The following is a 27,364-nucleotide window of genomic DNA, read 5'->3' on the forward strand; positions in this document are numbered from 1 at the left end:
ATGGCCTTTTGTCAAATGAGCGAATGTAAAAGAAAAGTAAATTTACACTATTTTTGTGTTCCCATGTCTGTAATTATCATGGGCGTCGATTTTGGTTCTATAAATCTTCAAAAATATCTAAAATCAAAGGCAAATGGAATGTCCAAAAGAAACCTGAGAAAATATGCAACAAATAATTGTTTACATAGACTGTGGATTCATTATTATTCGTTGGATACCAAGTTTTGTAGGTACAGATGAAACTTAGCACTAATTCAAATATTCAACGAAGTACAAATTTTCTATAGGCTTTGTATGCAGAGATTTGTGAAACCACGAAATCAAATATCTATAAAAATGAAATGTAAGTTTTCCTCAGTCCATGAAAACAAATGAACCCACAATAAATAACAATAATCTAAGATTATATAAAAACTGACATTTATCTTTAACAAAATACTGTAAATCATCTTTTTAATGCTGTTATTCTTTAAACATAATAAGGTGGTCAATTACTGACTAGTTCATGGGTTATTACAAAATTCCTATGAAATATTCTGAAAACTTTTCAGAAAAATGTAAATTTCTAATTATATTTTTAATGAATATACATTCTTAATGTAGCTACATTACAAAATAGTAGACAACAAGAATGTGTCCAAAGTACACGGATGCCCCACTCACACTATCATTTTCCATGTTCAATGGACCATGAAATTGGATAAAAAATATAATTAGGCATTAAAATTAGAAAGATAATATCATAGGGAACATGTGTACTAAGTTTCAAGTTGATTGGACTTCAACTTCATCAAAAACTACCTTGACCAAAAACTTTAACCTGAAACATGCACTTTCATTTTCTATGTTCAGTGGACCGTGAAATTGGGGTCAAAAGTTTAATTTGGCTTTAAAATTAGAAAGATCATATCATAAGGAACATGTGTACTAAGTTTCAAGTTGATTGGACTTCAACTTCATCAAAAACTACCTTGACCAAAAACTTTAACCTGAAACATGCACTTTCATTTTCTATGTTCAGTGGACCGTGAAATTGGGGTCAAAAGTTTAATTTGGCTTTAAAATTAGAAAGATCATATCATAAGGAACATGTGTACTAAGTTTCAAGTTGATTGGACTTCAACTTCATCAAAAACTACCTTGACCAAAAACTTTAACCTGAAAAACTTTAACCTGAAACATGCACTTTCATTTTCTATGTTCAGTGGACCGTGAAATTGGGGTCAAAAGTTTAATTTGGCTTTAAAATTAGAAAGATCATATCATAAGGAACATGTGTACTAAGTTTCAAATTGATTGGACTTCAACTTCATCAAAAACTACCTTGACCAAAAACTTTAACCTGAAAAACTTTAACCTGAAACATGCACTTTCATTTTCTATGTTCAGTGGACCGTGAAATTGGGGTCAAAAGTTTAATTTGGCTTTAAAATTAGAAAGATCATATCATAGGGAACATGTGTACCAAGTTTGAAGTCGATTGGACTTCTACTTCATCAAAAACTACCTCGACCAAAAACTTTAACCTGAAGCGGGACAGACGGACGAACGGACGAACGAACGGACGAACGAACGGACGAACGGACGCACAGACCAGAAAACATAATGCCCCTCTACTATCGTAGGTGGGGCATAAAAAATAAAGTAAAATAGATTTTAAAGATTTAGAATAAATAATCCTGCAACAGCTGACATTCATTAATTCAAAATATTTAACATGGGAGATAACTCTATTTGCCTTTTTGTTTCAAGACAAAATATGTCAAAGCATTTCTTGATGTCAGTATCCAATGTAAGTAGTCATAATGATGATGGATTTTCTTATATGCTTCTGATTTCACACTGCTCATAGATGATTACCCCACTCTTGTTTGACTGCTAAAAAATCTACTACAAATTAGAAATTTTGTTTTCATTATTGTATAAATGTGATAATAGGTTTTGGAAAAATATAACATAGCATTAGAATTTTGATACAGTGGCGGATCCAGGGGGAGAGTTTGGAGGATTAGAACCCCCCCTTTTTTTGGACGATCAATACATTTAAATGGGGACATATAGTTGGAACCCGCCCCTTTTTTGTCCTGGGTTGCCTCCCCTTTTTTTTAAAAATGACTGGATCCGCCCCTGTGATAGTACTTTTACTATATGCACCATTTCTTTAAATCCCAATATTCATTCTCATATTTTGTCATTAAGTTAATTGTTCAGCAATGACATTAATAAATGCACACACACTTCTTAAACAATTTACTGCACCAAATGATTTTTACAATCTCGCACCATTTTATTTTATTTTATTTCATTCTGAATATTTGAAGCACAAGATATTTGCAACATATATTTAAACAAACAAAAAGTCATTAAACATATATATGTTAGTGAGGCAATTGTTTATAAAGATGCAAATTATTTTCTGACAGTGACAATTGAAAATACATTAATATTTGACTGCAAGAAATGTTGTTCTACAAAACCAGTAATCACAAATATGGCCCTATTCATTCCATCAATTGCATATTTTTTTTTAATTTAGTTAAAGTAATAAAAATGGCAGTATATAAAATGCTTAATTAAATATTATTACTGCAATGAGAGAATGTCAATTACTAAAAAGAATTCAATACATTTTACAAAGCAAGTATTAAACAGGGTCATACAATCGGATTTTCTCTCAAAGAATTCATTAGCATATATGTAAAATAATGGAATGTTTGTTGAAATATTATTATAGTAACAAATAAAAAATAAAGTTACATGTATATCTTAACAATAAAAAAGTCAGAAAATAAGGTTACTGACTTCACATAGTTCTTGAAAACAAAAAAATGCATTACAATTTCAAACTCTTCTACATTTGCACAGTCTATTGATTTCTTATTTGTATGTGGTGCCTAGCCATGTTGAAGAATCCTATATTAATGATATTTTCCATAATAGTTGCTTCATGACTTATAGTCATATTTGTAGGTAACTTTGAGAAGAAAAACTTAAATGCATCACTAATCTGATACATATGTAGCCAAAGGTGGTGGAGGGGATCAGACAAGCTCTCCTCCTCAAAAATTAAACAATATTATTAGAGACTATCATATTGAGATTCACACTGAAGTATAACAATCTAAAAACGAGATTCACATTGAAATTTGTCTATTACAGTCTGATCACCATTAGCCCTGAGTAACCACACTCCTACTACCCTCTCCTCAGGGACACTGTAGTGTAGCTACAGGTAGTATAAAAATAATCTCTAATCATGAAATTTTTACTTTAAAAAAGTTCATCTCAAAGTAAATCCCTTTTAATCAAATCTTTTTAAAAAACATAATCTGTAAACACAGGTTGATGAAATAGTTTATAAAACAAATTAACACATGGGCTAGCTGCGTTTGATAGAAATCTACCGTGTGCAAAAATAGATGTATACTAGTATTGAAAGTTGATTTTTTTTTCTGTAAGGTAGATTTTCTTATTACAGATTAATTTACAAAAAGTAACAAACTTTTCTTTGAATTTTTTTCTGCCCAAAATAGGTTAACCGATGTATTGATATTTATTTTCCTAGAGTAGATTTCTATCAGATGCAGCTCACATAATATATCTTTAATTTCCATAATTCCTATATTCACATAGTGTCTAATAGTTGATTTTTAATATACATGTACAATCACCATGACAACTAGGCAAGAGTCATTAAGTTCTGAGGTCAAAGGTGAAGTCTGTCCAGCAATGACTGAATCCTTCCCTGCAGAGGAGTCATAATGTCGGTTGTCTGGTTCAACCGTCTTACTAACAGGAAACCACCAACCATTAAACTCACAACACCAACTTGTATAAAAGTACTGAGCACCTATTAAAATAATTCACAATAAATAGTAGAGTGCATTTATCTTAATATTGTTCTTTAAATTTAAGCATTGTTAAATTATCTATTTATCTAACTTCAGATATATATGGTGGATTCATTTATTTTCGTGGGTACCAATTTTCGTGGTTTGAGGAAATATTGTATTTTAATGGATGTTTGATTTCCTGGTTTTGCCAAAATCTTCAGTCTAGGCTAAAGAGAAGTTGTACTTCGTTGAACATTTAAATTAGTGGTTCATCTAAAACCACGAAATCCACAAAAATTAGTATCCCACGAAAATAAATGAATCCACATTATACTCCATCGTTTAAATAGGATGCAAAGTGTTATTATTTACATAATTTTTTCAATAATTTTTGGAGTGCGATGTAAAATAAAACAGTTCTTATTTTCCCTCTAAGGGTTAAAACTTTTAAATCTGCAAACATTGCATCATATTTTCATTGTTACATATATACTGATTAAAATACCAATTACAAATTTAAGCAGCGCAAGCATGTTTCAAAGAAACAATTGCAATCCCTTGCGGGAAAACTAAATTGGGCTTCTTCAGTGGTTCATGGCGGAAGAGTTTTTCTTCAGAGAATCATTGATGGCATTACGAAGCTTAAGCATGACTGGCACAAAATGCGCTTAGGCGGTGATATCTTGCATGATATTCATTGGTGGTACAATTTCATGTCCACTTTTAATGGGAAATCCCTCTTACTAAACACTGATCCTGTCACCTCAGTATATACTGATGCTTGCAAAACAGGTGCAGAAGGGTATTTTTGGTACAGATTGGTTTTATGTTAATTGGAAAGAGGATTTCCCATTTGCGCAATCTTTGCAAATAAATGAGCAAGAGGCATTTGCTGTGGCTTTGGTGGCCAAACGATGGGCTAAGTGTTGGCAAAATGGGCGTGTATATATTTTTTGCGATAATTCATCAACTGTAAGTTGTATCAATAAGTGTACGTCTAAGACAGACTCTTGATGACCTTTTTGCGCGAGTTGTTCTGGCTTTCTGCTTCTTATAATTTTCATCTTGTGGCTATTCACTTGCCAGGCAAGGAGAATGATGTGGCTGATGCTGTTTCACGGTTGCATGATTTAAAGTTATGTAAATTTTTTATGAAGGAATGCTTACCAGCACCGTTGTTTGTGCATCACCTTGTTTCTCACATGTCCTGTCACTCCCTCCGTTTTCTTTTATATAGGCTTACAGGCATGCAGAGGGGTTGCTAACTTGGACAATTTAGTAGACACCTTCAGGAGTTACACTTATGCTGAATCCACAAAAAAGACTTATCAGACTTATTTGAACTCTTACAAAAAATTTTGTGCACTAGTTAATATTTCTTTAGTACCTTTGAGTAAAAAGAATCTAGCCAGATACATTGCATTTTTGTCACAAAAATTGTGCTTTAATTCTATCAGTAATTATATATCAATAATTAAACTTTTACATTTGGAGGCAGGTCAACCACCACCATTAGATTCTCATTATATTCATACTGTTTTGCAGGGGGCTAAACGGGTATTAGGTACTATGGTAAAAAGAAAACTCCCTATCACACCTCAGCTGTTAAAAAAGATTTTAACTACCCTTGATCTTCAAAATCAAAATCATATTAGTTTTTGGGCAGCATGCTTAGTTGCTTTTTTCTCCTTTTTTAGAAAGTCAAATTTATTTGTCCCCACTTTGGCTGAATTTGATGCTGGTAAGCACCTCAGTAGACAAGACATTGTTTTTCAGACTAATGACACTTTGCTTCACATACGAAAGTCAAAGACAATACAATTTGCCAACAGATTGTTGGAAATTCCACTTCCCAGAATTCCAAATTCCCCTCTTTGTCCTTCACAGGCACTGCTTTTACATGTTAAAATGATACCTGCTGTCAGCTGTCCATCTCCCGCCTTCTTGTACATATCTAAGGGGACAACAGTTCCTTTAACATATTCCACTTTTCTTCAAATGCTAAATCATTCCTTATCACAGCTAGATTTGGACACCAGTGGCTACTCTGGTCATAGCTTTCGCAGGGGTGGTGCTACATTCGCTTTGGAATGTGGAGTTTCGTCAGACCTCATCCAGGCTCAGGGGGATTGGAAAAGTGAGGCATACAAAGGTTACTTAGACCCTTCCTTTTCTCATAAACAGCAAGTCATGAATGCCTTTGCATCCGCCCTAAGTCAAAAGCGTCCTTCTGATGCATGAACCTAAATTACTACCTTTTCACAGGTTTGGGATTATTTTTGGAGTACCACAGTTTTTCAATTTGATTTTGCTTTCTTTGTAAATATGTTTATTGCGTATTGATATGCAAAGAAAATATTAAACTGTGATTCTTCTCCCAAACCTGTGTCTGTTCAATTTGTACTTAATACAATAACCAGTTAGCTTATGTCTTGGTCCCGCTACTTAACTCTGATTAGTGTAAATCAATGCCTACCTGCATTGTAACTCTTCAGCATAAGGTTTGGGCACCAAAGGGATAGCAACCTGGTTATTGGTACCACTGGCCTTAATATTCAACATCAAATAAGGGAGGATCTGGGTGGGACAAGTTTTGTGGATTAATAAACACAAATAATACTGAATAATGTTTTAATGACTTATGTTATGACCGTCCATATTTGTTTGAAAATGAATTTCAAGTCTATATGGATATTTGCAGTTCCAATTTTATTCTTGTATTCATAGAAATATATATATTGTTTTCAACAATGCATATTCCTTAATAAAAAAAATCAATTTGCAATTAGTTTTCTGATACAATATACAAAACAATGATTAGGGATTTGGATGACTGATTGATATTCGGTGTTTAACACTACTTATAGCATTATTGACTACATTGTGGAGGCCAATTTTTATTGTTGAAAAAAGCTTGAGTGCCAGAAGAGAACCACTGACCTTAAGCATGCAAGAAAACTGACAAGAAATCTTTGTCAATTAAGATTGGAGTCAAACACACATGTGTGGGGTTCTAACTAACACCTCAGTGTTCACAGGCTTGTGAACAGTAAATGATATACTGAGACATGTGTGGGGTTCTAACTAACACCTCAGTGTTCATAGGCTTGTGAACAGTAAATGATATACTGAGACATGTGTGGGGTTCTAACTAACACCTCAGTGTTCACAGGCTTGTGAACAGTAAATGATATACTGAGACATGTGTGGGGTTCTAACTAACACCTCAGTGTTCACAGGCTTGTGAACAGTAAATGATATACTGAGACATGTGTGGGGTTCTAACTAACACCTCAGTGTTCACAGACTTGTGAACAGTAAATGATATACTGAGACATGTGTGGGGTTCTAACTAACACCTCAGTGTTCACAGGCTTGTGAACAGTAAATGATATACTGAGACATGTGTGGGGTTCTAACTAACACCTCAGTGTTCACAGACTTGTGAACAGTAAATGATATACTGAGACATGTGTGGGGTTCTAACTAACACCTCAGTGTTCACAGGCTTGTGAACAGTAAATGATATACTGAGACATGTGTGGGGTTCCAACTAACACCTCAGTGTTCACAGGCTTGTGAACAGTAAATGATATACTGAGACATGTGTGGGGTTCTAACTAACACCTCAGTGTTCACAGGCTTGTGAACAGTAAATGATATACTGAGACATGTGTGGTGTTCTAACTAACACCTCAGTGTTCACAGGCTTGTGAACAGTAAATGATATACTGAGACATGTGTGGGGTTCTGACCTACACCTCAGTGTTCACAGGCTTGTGAACAGTAAATGATCTACTGAGACAGATTGGTCACAAAGGCCCCTCCAACAAATAGGACTTGTTATCTAAAGCATTACCTTATCCTGTTGTTGTCTTTTGGCTATACATAAATGATATCTTTCTCTGGAAAATGAAACCTATAAACAAATAAATAAATCTTTAACAAACAAATTGAATAGTTAAACACACAGGGGTGGATCCAGGATTTTGGAAAGGGGGTGGAGTATATTGAATTTCGCCAAGCTTAGGGAGGCGAACAATTTTGTGGACCTTTTTAGGCTAAAACACATAAAATAAGTGTACAGTGAACTTTTTACACGGTTCCTGAAGTTGGGCATACATATATTATAGGTGCTGTAAAGTGTAAGGGTCGGACATTTTTGATGCCGTATTCTCCCATTATAAAATGATTGGATAGATCGAAAGCTATGTACTAATATAATTGATGTGGGAGTTGGCAGTAAAAAATGGACATGGAAAATTCTAGTTTGTTTATTTAGTAAAACCTGACAATTTATTTGTGTAAAAGATAGACGCTGGGCTATCGATGTAATTTATAATAGGACCGACACGAGTTAAGAAACAAACAAACAATTTTTGTCCAAATGTTTCGTTGAAATGTTTCAGCCAACAAGGGAAGTGAGGGTTGCAAATTAATCAAAGTCTATGAATGAGTCTGAAAGGACAATGAATTTATGAATGACGGTCGATAAATGGAGACATAATGGCCACACCAAGCAGGCAGGTTGCAGTTGGGCCTTGAAAAAAGTATTCAATATATCAGTTCGGCGAAACAAATATTCTGGTCAGATATGGGATTTACATGCAAACACCGGCAACAAAAAATAACACCCGTTTATTATTCATCATGTTCATTTTATGCTAAATAATTATTTTTGAAATTTTTGTTTCTAAAAGCAAATAAGTGGACAAAATTATTGTTTTCTATCCAGATATATATGATCAGAATTTTTTATTAAGACAAAAATCAGGGTAAGATTTTTTCCTCTCAAACTTCTCAGATTGCCCCCTCAAATCAAATAGTCCATACCTTTAAAAGACATAAAATCTATCTAGAGCTTCCTGACTGGGGATCATTATTCAACTATGTTATTTATAGGCTGGGGCGTTTGGGATTAAACATGTTTTCGTAGATACATAATATTGCTATGGAACTTTCACGAGAGTGTAATAGAGTATTACTTTCAGTTTGGTGGAATTATGCAATAGAAGTCAGTACATTCTTGCTCAATCCTTTTTTTGCTTTGAAGGTGTCATGCTTGTCACCTTCATCATAAGCAAGTGTTACTGTAATCTGAATTTCAAAATGACTGAATGACGTTTTTTTTTCGACACACTGGTTAACTCCGCCGTTTTGCATCACATGATGCTGACATAACCAATAATATATTACAGTAAATATGAGCAAAACTTATCTTTATAAGTTAATAAATGTCGCATAAAAACAAAATACGCTGGAAATGGCAAATTTCACGAAGTCTTAGTCAGATAAATAATTTTTACCAAAAAAAAAAAAAAAAAGTCCAAGCAAAAGGGGGGGGGGGGGGCATAAGCCCTCTACGCCCCCCTATGGATCCACCACTGACACATGTATTTATTTTTGTTGAATTTATAGTATTTTAATAATTGCTGAAAAAATACTTGCCATGAAAAGTAAAAAGATGGTTTGTCCAATTGTTAGTTTTTCTCTCGTTGATAAAGCTTTCAAGATTTTTTTCAAAAACTGCAGTTTGACCCCCATGTTCAATTCTAACCATGGTGGCCATGTTGGTTGATAAACCTGTACTAAATTCACCAACTTTACCAAAAACACAAAAGGATGAAACTGACAAGAATTGGTTTAAATCATTTGAGTAGTTTCAGAGGAGAAAATCTTTTTAAAAGGAAAAATTACTGACAACTGATGATGGATGCTAAGTGAAAGCCTAAGCTCACATGGCCCATAACAACTATTCTTACCATAGTATATAATGGAACCCAAGAATTAGGGAATATCCAATGCAGCATATTATCAATCTTCTTACGTAACAGGAACATCTTGGAATTAACAGATTTTCTCATCTGAAATAATAATGTAATACTGCTAATTAAATCATTTGGGATATATTTTTTTTTGCAAAATTTACTGCAGGATAAGTTTGGGGGAAAAAATACAATTTTGATAGCATTGTTCGTATTCATCATTTCCTGAAAAAGCAATAATTAATCTAACATTTTTGTCTATAACAATTATTATAGCTATTTTGTGCATTTTTCCTTTGATCTTTTTTTGTGATAACTTTCATATCATGCTACTCGCTTGAGATGGAAAATTATCGCTAGAAACTAAGCATGCACGTGGCGTTGCTAACGAAATTGACATGAAATTGACAACGTCGTCATAGGTAAAATAGCGATAAAAAGATTATCATTGTTCATCTCAACTCGATTGCCCTTCTCGCTTTCACCATCCCGGCTCAAGCGAGAAAATCAATCTCGTTGAGATGAACAATAATCATAATCTATAAATAAACAATCAAACCAACTAATGCATGCACAAATTTATGTTCTTCTTTTTTCAAAATTCTCTACTTTAAGCCATATATTTGTCATATTTACCTCTACATAATTGTACATAGCTAAATCTACTATAGCTTTGGCATCTGGGTTTCTGTGTTCTGTATAAGCTTTCAGGGCAAGTTCTGTAATAACCAAGAATGATGATGTTGTAGCAATTTTCCATTTCATTTAAACAATTTTGCCATATGTTTCTTAAGCTGCAGACTAGAAATTCAAAACTTTCCTTTATATAACTGTCTTTTGATCATGAAAAAGTTTCATTAAATTCTCTGAACATTTGACAAAGTTATGGATGTCTAAAGAAGCTTTAACTGCATACTCAAATTTAATGTTAAAAAAGTTGTCCCTCCCATCACAGTTTTTGCTATGTCTTGCTCTTTTGTCTTTTGTAGAAGGCTTGACAACAATGTTTTAACAGTCTTAAAAAACTAGGTGTGTTGATATGAACTATTTACCCCCACCAGGAGTTATGTTTGGTCAACTTGCCAAAATTCAATGTCAAGTAAATTTATGTTATAGGAATAGCTTCGAAACTGTAGCTTTCAGTTTCTCATAGTAATATGAATGTGACACATAGATGTAATAAAATTTGTTTAGTTTAGCTTAAACATATTTATTTTTAGAAAGTCCTAGATCAAATACCTACCTAAGTTGTCACTATGTTTATCCAGCATGTCATTCAACACAATGCAATCTTCAAAACCCTGAAAATCAATCAAAAAATTATCATTTAAATATTTTAACAGGCATTAACAACATTTTTTAATACCTAAATTGATTGACTGTTAATTCATTTTTTTTCATTAATACTAATTTTCATGTGTACAAGGAAAATTGATACTGGATTGAATGGCTTTCCCAAAAAAATTCATATATATGGGCGAAAGCAAACTCATGATTTGTAAATTTCCTTTTGGCTTGTATAGACTTTTGTTTTATGATAAAATTGAGAATGGAAATGGGGAATGTGCCAAAGAGACACCCGACCATAGAGCAGACAACAGCAGAATACACACAATTTATCTTGCCTGCAACCAATAAATATGCAAAAATGAAGTTTTTCTGCTCTAATTTTAGAGATTCTGAAAGCTTACATACACAATTCATTCCTTGTCCATAGAATGGTACCATGGCATGAGCTGCATCCCCCATTATCACAACTTTATCTTTGACATGGTATGGACTACACTGAAATATAAATATATTCTGTAGACACAAATTGAGGAAATATTATTGATTGGTGAAGAAATATGACACAAACCAGGCAGTGGTGGCTTTTGTTATTTTTTTATATATCAAAATGTCTTCTTTTTTTAAATTTTTTGGAGAATTCAGTGTTGCTGGAAAATCTTAGATTGTTGTCTCTTTTAAATTCCTTTACAACTTTATTTAAGACTGAGGTAATTACAAATTGACATACAGTATAGGCATCTGTCATTTTGAGACAGTATCTTGATCTCTAGATGTCTTTTGGGTCGCTGTCTCATGGAGGTATACCCAACATTGTTTTGTTTATATAACTGCAATTTCTCGACATAAATTTTATATTTTTTTAATTTGTGTTACACTTGCAACTGGTAAATTGCCAAATACAAAATTGATCACTATTCAGTCTTGAAATCTTTTGTCTTTTCATATCATCACAATCCTTAAGAATCTCAAGTAAGGTATTAAAAATAAAAGGTAATAAATGATTTACATGCACACTTTCCATTACATTAAAGAATTAAATGCTTCTTTTTGTAACTTTATTGGTGTGTAAAAGCCTTGACCGAAGTACATTTTAGCTAGGATCATGAAAACACGATTTTTATCAAATTTTTATTTAATTTACCTGTGCACTTGGATCTTGTGTCATCATGAATGATAAATTTTATTGTGTAATGCAATTGACTAAGGAATAATACGAGATTGCAGTGTAGCCAATCAGAATAATGTATTATAATGAAAAAATACATCTAATGTAATTATTCCAGAATCAAGAAACTGCAAAGATGTTCAGAATGATTTATTTATATTCATCCATCAAATACTGTGTACATAACACTTGGTCATTCATAATAATCTAGATGGGTCTTTCATTCATTCTTTAAATTTTAGACCATTTTTTTCTCTATTCTGTATTTCTCATTTTCCCAGACTTTTTTTCTTTATTGTTTAATGCATTTGCTATTGTATACTGCCTTATGCTGATCATTCTTTATTTTAATTTTCCCCTCTATTTTTCTCTGTTTTTAATCTGTTTGCCTTGTATTCTGCCTTTTGCTCATTATTCTTAATTTTTATATATTCTTCTATTTTTCCCTTTTCTTTAATTTGTTTTCCAAGTGTGTTCTGCCTTTTGAAGATCATTCTCTATTTCTATTTATTCTATCATATTTTTTTTCTATTTTTTAAAGTTGAGAATGGGCATGGGGAATGTGACAAAGAGACAACAACCCGACCAATGAGCAGAAAACAGCTGAAGGCCACCGTCTTCAACACACCAATTGGTTTTTAATCTGTTTGCCATGAATTCTGCCCTTTGTCCATTAATGTCTGTGTACCTCAATTAGACCCTCATTTACAGGTTGGTGAATCTAAAAATAACTCATACCTTTATAGAAACCATTGGAAGAGCTTTGCTAGATTTATAGATTTCCTTCAGGAACTTTCTGAAAAATAATAACATATATTTTGATGAAACACATTTTGCAGCAGTTTTAAAATAAGACAATTTGTTTTTAAATATGTATCCCTATTGTCCATCTAATTTTTTTTTTAAATAACCATCACCAACAAGTTAACAAAATATCAATCATCTTCAAGATTCAGTTTTGAAAATGGTACAAATGTTACCAAAACTATAAATTGCTACAGAAAAAAACAATGGAGACGTTAATGAGACCACAATTGAAACATTGAAACATTTTGAAACATTTTATTTCACTAAAGGCCTCACATGAGGCATGATAGTACAACAATATAACAAATAAGATATAATGCATGAACAAACATATTTACAAATTATGCATGAATAAATGGGAAGGTAAATATCATTTGTAAATTGACATTACAATTTTACAGAACTTGCTAAGCCAACAAGAACAAATTTATCTTTACTGTTCATTAAATTAGAGAAACTCATAGTATTTTTAACTTTACAAATATCTGCAGGCAAAAATTTCAGCCTTTCAGCATTAAAGAAAGTACAATCACAAAAAGAATATACACCTCAACACAATAATGTGATCGTCTCCCCTTTTTAGACATGTAGGACAGCATTGAAACTTACTCTCCTATCAGAGGTATAGAGTCTGGAAACATCCTCTGGAAAAAGTCCATGACATCATCTTCATTCTTTATTTGATTGAAATTCTCAAATGGCATAAATAATGTTAAGGTATAAGATTTGTCCAGGTTTGGCAAGGCTATCATCATGAACTCATTTCTTGGCCAAATATGAAGGTAGTTCACTCCCATGGCAAACTGTGAAAAAAGTAATAATTTTTTTTTTCATTTTGTGTTTAAGACTTTATAAAAATATTTTTAAACCTTTGTTTAGCAATAGTGCCAACTCTTAAAATTAATCAACTTGATTATTTCTTTACAGAAAAACGGAAGAATTAGTACTATTTCATTTTATAGCACAAATATCATGATCCTCCTAAATCCATATTAGTTCACATCAAGTTTTGAGTTAGGGTTTGTTTTGCTCAATCTTAACTTTATTTTGCTGTTTTTGTTTGTTGTTTGATTTTTATTGAACTTTTGTTTGGCCATGGTGTAGTTTATTTTTATTGAACTTTTGTTTGGCCATGGTGTAGTTTATTTTTATTGAACTTTTGTTTGACCATGGTGTAGTTTATTTTTATTGAACTTTTGTTTGGCCATGGTGTAGTTTATTTTTATTGAACTTTTGTTTGACCATGGTGTTTTATTGAACTTTTGTTTGGCCATGGTGTAGTTTATTTTTATTGAACTTTTGTTTGGCCATGGTGTAGTTTATTTTTATTGAACTTTTGTTTGGCCATGGTGTTTTATTGAACTTTTGTTTGGCCATGGTGTAGTTTATTTTTTTTGAACTTTTGTTTGGCCATGGTGTAGTTTATTTTTATTGAACTTTTGTTTGGCCATGGTGTAGTTTATTTTTATTGAACTTTTGTTTGGCCATGGTGTAGTTTATTTTTATTGAAATCATGATTCTTTTTATTGTTCTTCTTTTTGGTAATGGTGTTGCCTATTTCTAGGGAAATCAAGATTTTTTAGTATTCAATGTTAACAAATGAATTGTTAATCTCATTCAACCATTTTGTGATAAAGACTTACATCATTTGATAATGTTGGCGGAATTTCTCATTCAACCATTTTGTGTTAAAGACTTACATCATTTGATAATATTGGCGGAATTTCTCATTCAACCATTTTGTGTTAAAGACTTACATCATTTGATAATGTTGGCGGAATTTCTCATTCAACCATTTTGTGTTAAAGACTTACATCATTTGATAATGTTGGCGGAATTTCTCATTCAACCATTTTGTGTTAAAGACTTACATCATTTGATAATGTTGGCGGAATTTCTCATTCAACCATTTTGTGTTAAAGACTTACATCATTTGATAATGTAGGCGGAATTTCTCATTCAACTATTTTGTGTTAAAGACTTACATCATTTGATAATGTTGGCGGAATTTCTCATTCAACCATTTTGTGTTAAAGACTTACATCATTTGATAATGTTGGCGGAATTTCTCATTCAACTATTTTGTGTTACAGACTTACATCATTTGATAATGTTGGTGGAATTGTTAACTCCATGTAACCGTGAGGTATATATTCTTGGTTGTAATCTAATAACGTATCTTTCATCATCTGACGTCTAATGGCAGAGAAAGCTCCGTCATTTCCAACGATTAGGTCTACTTTATTCTTAACTTCTTTGCCTTCCTTCCTATAAAGAAAAATAAATAGTATATATTAAACAGTTCACTTCAAAATAAATGTGTACTAAATCACATAACTACCTTAAACAAAACAATTTCAACCGAAGAATGGACAGACAGATAAATGGATAGGTGGATTAGATCTAAAAACATTATGCACCTGTATAACATGTATAATGGTAGGCAGTGCCTAAAATACAACTGAAAAAAGTTCTAACAAAAAGGTTGGGCAAAAATTTTAAATGAATAAATAATGAACAAAAAAGGTCGGGGATAAAAAAATAAACAGAAAAAAACTAACAAAGATAACAACAATCCAACACACTAAACCATTGATATTTGTAAGCACATGTACTAAGCCAACCTCTTGCAAAAAGAGGGAAATGACATCATGTTACATATTACATGTGTCAGAAGTGCGTAAAATTTTGGATTTACCTTCAGGCAGTCTCTTGCAACAATCCATTCATACTGACTTACCTTTAGGGTCTAGGCATTCATACTGACTTACCTTATGGTCAATCCATTCATACTGACTTACCTTTTGGTCTAGGTTTTCTGTTGTAGGAATGTCAATCCATTCATACTGACATACCTTTTGGTCAAGGTTTTTCGAGGTTTTCTGTTGTAGGAATGGTCAATCCATTCATACTGACTTACCTTTTGGTCGAGGTTTTCTGTTGTAGGAATGGTCAATCCATTTCCACTGACTTACCTTTTGGTCCAGGTTTTCTGTTGTAGGAATGATCAATCCATTCATACTGACTTACCTTATGGTCAATTTATTCATACTGACTTACCTTTCAGGGCTTTCAATAAGTTTAGAAGTAGAAGGATAAAACCAAATAATAGGAGTCCCATCAATGCGGACGGCGAAGCCGGCCGCGGCGACGAGCTTGCTCGTCGAACCTACGGCCGGGGGTCTGGGGCCCGCTCAAGGGCCCCAGAATTTTTTTTTAAAATGGTGCAAAATCCTGCATTCTGGGAGTCTCCTGGACCCTGTTTCAGTCCTCTCAAAACATCATTTTTTTAATGAAGATAATGTAAATGTTTGATTAAAATTTGTAGCATGGTTGGATTTTCTGTAAATATTGACTACATTTATATCTGCATTTGATCCAGACTTCAACTTAAAGCTTGTATTTGAAGTTGTTTGAGAATAGCAATGACATGGTGATAATATAGGGAAAGATCCACATCCAATCATATTTATTCATTAATAAAATTTTATTATACTTAAACTCAAGAAGTTCTGAAATAGAAGAGGGGACCACTATATTTTGGTACAATTATAGCACTATGAAAATCCCTTTTTATAATATAGGAAATTATTCAATGCGCTTTATGAATTAATACTATCAGGAGGCTGGCCTAAATTACAAATACATGTGTTTGCTGTTCGCTTACTGACCCGTCTGATGATTCACACCCCTCTAAAAATATTGATTTTCTGAAAAAAAACATTTTAAAATTTTATTTAAAAAAAAATTATTATTATTTGCCCCTTACAACATGCCTTAATAATTTTGTGATTATTGTGCTCTTTGAATAATAATTGAAAAAATAGTCATTAGATTAAAATTCTATATGAGTTCAGGGAAAATAGAATATAAATTGAATGGGACATTAACATTCAGTTCAGTAGATACAACAGAGGCAGACAAATCCTTAACAGGATAATAAATTATATGATCCTTGACATGGGCATTGAGTGTGGGTACATCGTTGCATTGTGCATTGAAGTCAGAAGACCCTAAAGTGGGCCCAAATTTGACAGTGATGCTTTACAGATACAAAGAAAAGAAGATTGCGACACCAATTTATTTAATTTTTAATACAAAGCCAACATAGTTATAAAGGAACATGTTCATGTAGTTCACTCTATGTAATAGGATTTGAATCTAAAAACAAATGTGGGATCGGTGTCCTTGCGAACACGTGGGTCAGTGGCTGTACGTTGTTTATATTGGCGTTTGTTTGTTTTTTATTTTATTTTAACATTGTGAAAATATATAGTGTTCTCCTTTGAATTTCCATTCAATATTTATAAAGCACCTTGTTTTTGTATTTTTCTAATCCATTGACTGATGTCACTTTGGTTTCGTTTACTTATTTTCGTACACGCCTATTAATTACACCAATCGTAGGTCGTTTAAGAAAACCGGTTGTAAATCGACCAATCAGGAGTCTGTTTACAGACGGTGTTCGGGTGCCTTCTGCTGGTTTCTACTTTCAGTAGTTTTTGCCTTACTCTCCTTGTTGATAGCGATCCCAGCCTAGGCGTTCGTGACTACTCGGGTCACTTCACGTAGAGGTTATAAATATCAACCACACTTTATCGGAAATCCCCTGGTTGTGTCAACAGCGTAAATTTCCCCTTCAGTCATTTTTATTGATTTTTTAATTTTACAATTTTGAGCAAAGTAGGCGGCGGATTTCCTTCAAGTAGACGACGAAAATCGCCGCCTACCGCCTTCTATTGAAAGCCCTGCCTTTTGGTCTAGGCATTCTTACTGACTTACCTTTTGGTCTAGGCATTCTTACTGACTTATGTCCTTTGGTCTAGGCATTCTTACTGACATACCTTTTGGTCTAGGCATTCTTACTGACTTACCTTTTGGTCTAGGCATTCTTCATTGTTCTTACTGACTTACCTTTTGGTCTAGATTTTCTGTTGTAGGAATAACCTAACTTATGAAAACAATGTATATCTTTTCAAGTCAAATTTTGATTATCGTAAATAGTTTCGGTAAAAAGAAAATGCAACAAATGCTTTGATTTCTTTCTAAAGTATACTTACGTCAAAAAGGTCAATTCCCCCGTGTTAAAATCACACTTCAACAGCTTGTGGTTGAAGTGACAGGTTACCTGAGGGTTCCTCTCTGCAGCTGGAATAATAGACATGATACCCTTTATTACAAACAGAACTAAATAAGAAGGTCTGTATGGAGTTTACAGAATAGTAAATAATGGCTCAGGATTAGAGAAAAATGAACCAAACTAGAGGCTCTAAAGAACCTGTAGCTCACCTTGGTTTATGTGCATATCATAAACGAATCAAAGAGCTGAAAAGCTCTGAGGGGAAAGACGGCTCTTGTTTCTATTTCAAGTTTTTTTTTGGGGGGGAGGGGGGGGTTATCTTTTGATAGTCTTCATATAAAGAATGAAAAAAAACAACAGCTAGAACATGTGGAAGGTTGACACTATTGGAATCAATTGTTGTTTAATGTAATTTCGTTTCTTTAGTTTAGGATTCAATTTTGACCAATGGAAGAGATCTGCATCTTCTAAATCTAAACATTCAATCAAAGTTGATAGTTAATTATCTAAAATTCAACTAGTTGAATTCTGTCATTTAACAACAACTACAATTATTTTTGAAATCTTAATAGTGTATGACTGAACTGCAGGCTAGGGCCATTTTCCTTTTTTTGTGACAGTACAGATTTTTAATTTATTTCTTAAGAAAGTTAGGACTGAAAAATCTATTCAGTTTTAAATTTCCATTGATAAAGTTCCCAGTTACATCTCTCATCACAGGTATACAGGTACTAATAAAAATAGCAATATGATTGATGTAAACTGTGTGAAGCTTGTTTCCAAATCCTACATTTTGAAATATTTGTAAAATTTCATGAATAAATAGGTTTAAACTACAAAATGCAACATTTGTAATTTTTTTTGTAACTATTACAATGATTATGTTGGTACACATAATTTAGTTTTAATGGAAGACTACTTATCATATACTAAATGTCACATTTTAAGTGTTTATTTTAATGGATAATTAGCTCAAAAATTGAGGTGCTCCTGAATTGGAGGAAGATTCTCAAAACAGAGTTTTACAGAAAAAAATGGAAAAGATCGTTTCTCTCCCCAATCTCATGTAGCCCTCGGACTTCCTGTTTACTTTGAAAGTTGTTGACCTACAAATTAAAGTATTGCATGTTGATGTTTGAATCATCTACAGCAAACATCATTATGTTTAAATTTAACAAATACTATTTTTTAATAAGTGCACAATCTTTGAGAATGATTTAAATAACCAGTGAAGGATATCCCTGCTTATGCGTAGTGTGGCATTCCAACAATGACGTCACTATAAAATATAATGTAGGTTGGATATATTTAGAATATATCGTCATACTGATTTTTCCGGATTGTAAAAGAAACGTAAATAGTGTAAAGGAGAGCTCAATATACGATAATTTTGAGAGAAACATAAGGGAAATGTGTAAAAAAGTGTTTAAAGTCAATTTATTCATTTGTGTCTCCCCATCTCATCATTCTCAGTAAGATTTGTTGGGGGGTTTTTCACACTATAAAAACAAAATGAATGATGTGAGGGAATGTCATTCTGGTCAACCCCATTGGGGATTGACGGCTTGAAGCCGTCTTCCCCAATAAAAAATTACACTTACAAAATTTATGGAAATTGTTAAAAATTTAATATAAAGGGCAATAACTCCTTAAGGGTATACGATACAGTTACAGGGGAGGTAATGACGGTGCTAACGTTAAATGTTATTTTCGTGACGTCAAACTGTGACATATCGGGAAAATATTAATTTTGGGACTGATTTTTATCATTCAAACTGATTTAATTTGAAAACAAGTGCATGGACCCCTACTTTTTAAAACGACATTTTGTTTCATTTTGCAGGGAGATTATGTGAACCAAATTTTATAAAACTGTAAATAGTGCAATTTTTTTAATGTTGATAAATATACATAAAAAAAATACGTTTTTTTCTCAATTCATGACCATTTGATAAATATGAGTTATTTCTGAATAAAAAAATGCATAAGTTTTTAGTATACTTATAAAATACAGAAATTACAAATTACTTAACAAAAAAAAATTTGTGTTTATCTTTTAAAACAAAAAAGTTATTGCTTTCTTTCGAAAGGGAAAATACGACCACAAATCTGAATTTTGAGAAAATAAACAAAATTTCGACCTCATTTAACTCAAAAAGTAGCACATGAAAGTATGTTTTTTATTACATATTTGATTTAATCAGGCAAAAAATATCCTATATGTAAATTTTCATCAAACTGTAAATACAGTATCAAAACTGTATCGTATGCCCTTAAAGGGTTAATTGACCATTTTGATCACGTTGACTTATTTGTAAGTCTTACTTTGCTGTACATTATTGCTGTTTACAGTTTATCTCTATCTATAATAATATTCAAGATAATAACCAAAAGCTGCAACATTTTCTGAAAATTACCTATTCCAGGGCAGCAACCCACAATGGGTTGCCTGATTGGTCTGACAATTTCAGGGCAGATAGACTTTGACCTAACGAACAAATGTATCCTTGTCAGATTTGCTTTAAATGCTTTGGTTTCTAAGATTTTAGCCAAAAATTGCATTTTACCCTATGTACTATTTTTAGCCATATCCGCCATCTTGGTTCGCAGGCAGGGTCATCGGACACATTTTTTAAACTAAATATCCTAATGATGATTGTGGACAAGTTTGGTTAAATTTGTCTCCGAGTTTCAGGGGAGAAGATTTTTGTACAAGATAATAAAAATTTACGAAAAAATTGACAAAATTTACTATAAAGGGCAATAACTCCTTAAGGGGTCACCTGACCATTTTTGTCATGTTGACTTTTTTGTATATCTTACTTTGCTGAATATTATTGATGTTTACAGTTTATCTCTATCTATAATAATATTCAAGATAATAACCAAAAACGGCAAAATTTCAATAAAATTACCAATTCTTGGGCAGTAACCCAATAACGGGTTGTCTGATTCATCTGAAAATTTCAGGGCAGATAGATCCTGACCTGATAAACAATTTTACCCCATGTCAGATTTGCTCTTAATGTTCGGTTTCAGAGATATAAGCCAAAATCTTCATGTTACCACTATGTTCTATTTTTAGCCATGGCGGCCATCTTGATTGGTTGGCCGGGTCACCGGACACATTTTTTAAACTAGATACCCAAATGATGATTGTGGCCAAGTTGAGTTAAATTTTGTCCAGTAGTTTCAGAGGAGAGGATTTTTGTAAAAGTTAACGACGATGACAACGGACGCCAAGTAATGAGAAAAGCTCACTTGGCCCTTTGAGCCAGGTGAGCTAAAAATAATAAGAGCATAATTTGCACCCTGAAATTACAGATGAAAAAAATTTTATATTCATTCCATACAAAAATTGGGAGGAAGATATTTGGTTAATTTTATTCAGGCTATTGCATATCAATGAGGTAACATTAAAATGGTTTGGTAGTTTGAGGTTTTCCATTAATGCATGAAGTTGAATGTTGAATGAAATATGTAAGGCAAAACTGTCTGAACAGTTGAAGTTCATAGATTTATACCACTTGGTGTTTTAAAATTTAAGGGACCAAAAACTTGCCTCACCATACTTCATTCTTAAACAGTTGGAGTTCATAAATTTATACCAATTGGTATTTTTAAATTTAAGGGGCCAAAAACTTGCCTCACCATATTTAATTCTTAAGAGAAAATATTATGCAATCATCTGCAGTCTTCAATCTGATTATCTCCCTTTTTTCATAATATGTTATTTTTTATGAACCATGGTTGTTTATTCTGTCCATTTCATTTTGGGCATGATTCCTCATAAATTCAGTTTGAAACTGACATATTGTATGAAGCAACTTACTGCAACACATGATTTCACTAAATTTTCCCAAAAGCAATTGTAGTTCTATCTCTATAACATACCTGTCAGTAGGACTTCATTTAATAACCTTCTGTCCACAGAGTTGATAAACTATAAAATTAACATGAAGCAAATTTAAAGCCTGTTTCAGTATTTTAAATAAATGTTCCTTTTTAGTTTAAACAATATTTTATTCATATTCAAATAAACTGAATTGGATTGGGCAACAGGCATAGCCTATGTTACATAGGCTATGCCTGTTGCCCAATCCAATTCAATTTATTTGAATAAAATATTGTTAAAGCCCTCTCCACAAAACAAGGTACAATATATTACATTCAAACAAAGCAACACATATACAAACATAATGACAAAACAGAATTATTTTTTTTTTAAAAATACCTCTTAGCTGACTGGAACGATGTTTCAAATAGTTAACTCAGATCAAAAGTATGACTATTTCAAAATTGCTTCAAATGTTAGGGCAGCTATTTAAAATTATAAATTTAATAACTCATTTTTAAAACAACATGTTTGATATCATGTTCCTTTCATTTAATATTGTTGCTTTCAAGTGCCTTTAATATTTTATGTATTATTTAATTCATTGGGTCTAAACTAGATTTCAATTGGTTCATGTTGATCAAAGTAATAAAGAGATTACTGAATACTCAATAAACTAATATCCTCCCTATCATATGTTAGAAGTGTGTCACTTCAGTGGTTGTTGCTAGTATCTTTTTGTTTACCAGGAATAGTTTATTTTCTTCCATTAGACGAGCAACATCATTGGAATTGTATGAATATACACAATGAGGCATTCAAATGAGTTAAAGGGGTATTTAAGCACACACACATATATATATACTAATGCAAACAATAGAGTAGTAGATTTAAAACACTTATGGCAATAAGAGCATGATAAAAGGAGCTTATCTCATGCGCTTAAAATTCCACATGGAAATTCTGAAAAGTGAGCAGGTATGCAAAAGCTCTGACAAAAACAAGGGGATAATAACACAACCCAAACTCACATGAATATAAGTTTTTGAAATATAGAGATCCAGTATGAGAATAGGTCACAATTCTACCCCTTTATCAACAGTATATAATAATGCCTCCCCCCTCAAAGAGTACTGACAAAGCCCTCCTTGCAACCTGACAATTACCTGATCACTCTTTCCATATGGTATTGGATGGCAAGTACCATCTAAATCATGGATCATTCTGGCATGCATTGGAATAGCAGTCTTTAGAACCTCATCTTCAAGTCCAACATGTTTTAAAGCTTCTCTCCCTCGACAGGACAAAGCCAGATTTATACTTCGTCCTTTTACAATCTCCATAGTACGTATATCTGAAATATACAAAACAATTTAGCATTGTAAACATAAAATAAAATGTGACACTAAAACACATGTCAGGAGATTGAGAAATTTTGGTCATGTGTTTAGACCTCAGATCAGGATAATTTTATCAACATTTTTATAGTCCTTAATGCAACCATCTAATTTTAAAAGTGTCTTTTTTGTGCATTTTTTCTTCAATCTTCTGTCTGAATGTAATATATCAACATGATCAATGAGTTTAGAGTACCATTGTAGCATTTTTATTTGAATGAGTTCAATTGAAAGAATCCCTGAGAAGATTCTGTTTTTTTTTTGTTTTTTCATTGTTACATTAATTGTTGATTGCTTGTGAATAACATAAAAAACTATGATTTGACCTTTCCTTTAAGTACCAAGAAAAAAATACTATATCCAAAATATGGATAAAGAACATGAAGAACATTTGAAGAAATGGCAATGATAAATTAGAAAAAAATACTTTAAAAATGATGAAATCTGAAAATCTGTATAGATGGGGTATACCGTATTCCTCAACAAGACAGCATCCTAATTCAACAAACATCCAGAAGACATCCAGTAAATATATATGAATGATTGGTAGTTAATGATCATAATATGAACTGGCAATGACAGGCAACTAGTAATTTGTGAAAAAAGACGTCACTAGGGCTAATGACTGGCATTACCTTTGAAACCAATATTGTGTATCAGATAAAATTTCGTTATTGGATTTTTTTTTAATAATTGTGAATTTTGACATTACCTAAACATGCTAAACAAATACTACAAAAAAAAAATTGTGCATTTTTAAAATATGAAAACAAAAAATTGTATGTGTGTGGAATATCAATAGTGACGAAAGAAAAATCAGAAAAGAAAATAATATACACCCCCCTTTCCCTCCTCAAAGTTAAATTGTTGTTCCCTTACCCTTTGGACTGCTATTGCGAAAGTGTGTCATTGTTAACTGTATGCTATATATTGGCCACCACTTCCTTTTAAAACATTTTGTATATGGCTTGTTGCACAAAAAGGTGTAGATTATTAATACATTAATATCAATTGACATTTTCTATAAAATTTGACCTGTGTATCAGCTAAGAGTCATAGGCGGATCCAGGCCCAGGCCCCCCTTTCGTGGGAAAAATTTGGTTGATTATAAAGGGAATCATTGAAGAATGACTGGAGCGCCCCTCCTGAGGTCAGTCAGCGGGTCCCCCCTCAGGAAAAGTTCTGGATCCGCCACTGAGAGTTGATAGATGGGAGGTACATATCAATAAACTGGTAGCCTCACTGTTACCCAATGAAACATCAATTCAGATAAATTTTAAATTTAATTCCATATCTTAGGAACTACTATTTCTTTAATTACTTGTCCTCTAATATGTCCTTTAGTTTATTACAATGTACATGATGTACATCTTAAATAATATTGAACCATACCATCTCTCATTTCATATAAATCCACTTTATATTTCCTCTTAGCAAAAAAGCAAGCATTCAGGGATCCTACCTATAAAAAATCATTAATACAATTAACAATGATTAAACATTTATCATGTTTAAAACAATCATATACATGATATATATATATATATATATACATACAATCAAACATTATAAAAAATCACTTATACAATTGATTATTATACAAATGTTATAAAATAGCACCATGTCACAAGTTGTTTGAACTTGACTGGTATTCAAATACATCATGTATATGCGTTGATATTTCTTCTATTGATTAAAAGATACTTTTGTATTTTTTGTAATCTTATTCAAATATCGATAAAAAAACATCACATTTTTGTAAAAACTTCCCATATTTTAGAAGAGATATCAAAGATTATACAATTCTAAAATGATGTTCGTCTATCTACTGAAATATGTGGAAGTTTTTACAAGAATGTGATCTGAATTTAACTTTTATAGATATTTGTAAAAGATTTCCTTGATAAAATACTTAATCAATAGACTATCTTGAACTATACTTTTGCGATTTATGAGGGTCTGGAAGAGTTTTAGAACAAAAAAGTATGTGTGTTTATCATGTTTATTGTAACAAAAAAGGGTCTGTACGATTGTTTTTTTTTTTTAACATTTTTATTACATTGAGTCTATGGGAACATCATTGTGACTTTAACAATGTTTAATCAAAAATAGCAAAAAAAAATGAGGGTAGGGGATAGAGTAGACAGTGGCGTACCTTGCCTTCTGTTTACACAGAGGCAGGGGGCTGCGGCCCCCTGAAGCTATAGAGGTTTTTACAATTTGAACAAGAAAAAATCGTTAAAAATAGTTGCTGTTCAATGTTATTTCATCCTCATAATGTCAGTTATATGCCTTACTATCTATACTCAAAGCTATGAAAATAATAAAATACGTGAAGGTATCACATTAGACAACCAATGAAAAGTCAATTTCCTGACTTGCTAGCAGTTACAGACAGCAGGAACATATATATTGACATACTGTTCCCAGCAGAAAGCCAGCTCAAATGCCTAATGCCTATTTTCTGTACACTATAATATATAAATGCATATTTTGTTTTGTTTAGTACTAAAGTCAATGAACATAGTCGTAGGGCAACATGTCAACGGTTATAAATGAGGGTTTGAATGCTTAGAATGGGATTATCAAATATTTATTTTTTAATTATTGTCGCCCATAATTTGATTTTCCCTTATTTTATAATTTAGCACCATTTTAAATCCACATTCTTTTAAATTTAAATTAATTTCAGGGGCCGATTTTTCTGTTTTCTTAAAACCTCACCCAGGCCCTCATATACTAAATATTATTCTGACACAAAATTAACTAATTGACCTAATTCAATGGTAAGGGATTTGATCGGGTGACTCGTGAGTTGCATCCTTATCTATTTTACGCACTGTTTTCGCTTGCAATGGGGTAGGACAAAATAAATCTGTTGTCGATTTCCTTTTACACTGACAAACTTGAATTACAGAAAACTACCGTAAAGGGTATTTCCAAGTAGAGAAGGGACAATTAATTCAAATGTTCCGGCCATAAGTCTTGAATAATTCGTAAAGGGTATGAATCAATAACCGCGCCAACATTTAGACATAACAAGTTGCTACATTATTGTTTAGTAGCCAATTTGCTGCAATAATCATTTAAAAGAAAATACAGTGAAGGAAAATATTTATTTATTTTTTTACCGAGGCAATTGCCTCGGTTGCCTCAACGTAAGCTACGCCCCTGATAGATATATATAAATATTGGGTTTTGTAGGGGTACAGTACTTACATGTAATAAATACATACTTTTTTGTAAGGCCTAACAAAAAAGTTGATTTAAAAATAGGGTGCTTAAGTATAAAGAATAGTGAATAATGGGTCAAAAACTGAATACTGAAATTGTGCCAAATCAAAAAAATAATGGAAATATATAGTACTTAATTGAGACCATATTATCAAGACCTAAATACAATTTTCCACTATTCAATTGTTTCTTGTAAACATGGTAACCTAAAGCCAAAGGTCAACAATATTGTTTTTTTAACGATTCCATCATTCTTAAAAAAATCTTAAACTAAAAGAGGTTAAATGTTAAATAACAATACAGAATTTATAACTGGTTTTAAAATCAAATTTGGTTTTCAAACTGTTTTTTCAACTGTTCAACAGCCAAATTATAAAGTTGAATGTGTCTTATTTCTAGCTCAAAATAGGACAATATAATCACATGCACTGTTTAAATTAAAGTGACATACATTCTGTTGAGTGATGTAGTGGACAACATAACATCATTCCTGACATATACAAAAATAAATGTTCTGACCCTTGTGATTTTTTTTTCATTTTACATGTTTTATAACAGGTCTTATATTCTAAAATAAAAACGATTGCACTTAAAATAAAGTAACATCCAAATCAATTATTGATGACTTACCAAACCCCCACCAACAACAGCTACGTGTTTAACTTGTTTTTCACCCGACATGCTGATTCAGACTGTCAACTTCTGCAAACTATTTTAAAAGCATGTGAAAAATAGTGTCAAGGACATATTTGTTGACAAGCTCACTGATTGGTGTATTGTAGCACAGCCTTCTTTTCTGAATATATTTTGGTTATACTATTCTTTTTCGCTAATTCAAACAAACATTTTCTAATCTTTGTGTTATATTTAGTTCACCAATCATCATGTACCCATGTTACATCTTTCAAAATTTCTATTTCAATAAAAAATATAGCAGAAAAAAATCCGCGAAAAGGAA

At 32.3% G+C, this 27,364-nt stretch overlaps 1 protein-coding gene across 1 annotated transcript; it reads right to left on the bottom strand.

Annotated features, from left to right (window-relative positions):
• Positions 1–1,897: 1,897 nt before the first annotated feature.
• Positions 1,898–27,199, bottom strand: LOC143069509 (kynurenine 3-monooxygenase-like). Its single transcript, XM_076244188.1, has 14 exons — positions 27,037–27,199; positions 24,565–24,634; positions 22,942–23,129; positions 21,835–21,883; positions 17,921–18,008; positions 14,960–15,128; positions 13,470–13,663; positions 12,792–12,849; positions 11,294–11,383; positions 10,842–10,899; positions 10,235–10,317; positions 9,596–9,697; positions 7,693–7,752; positions 1,898–3,850 (listed from the first exon to the last, which is right to left on the bottom strand). Exons 1-14 carry the CDS (start codon positions 27,085–27,087, stop codon positions 3,707–3,709), a joined length of 1,404 nt encoding a protein of 467 aa, XP_076100303.1. The 5' UTR covers positions 27,088–27,199; the 3' UTR covers positions 1,898–3,706.
• Positions 27,200–27,364: the final 165 nt, after the last annotated feature.

This window comes from Mytilus galloprovincialis, chromosome 3 (genome assembly GCF_965363235.1).
Source record: "Mytilus galloprovincialis chromosome 3, xbMytGall1.hap1.1, whole genome shotgun sequence".
NCBI lineage: Eukaryota > Metazoa > Mollusca > Bivalvia > Mytilida > Mytilidae > Mytilus > Mytilus galloprovincialis.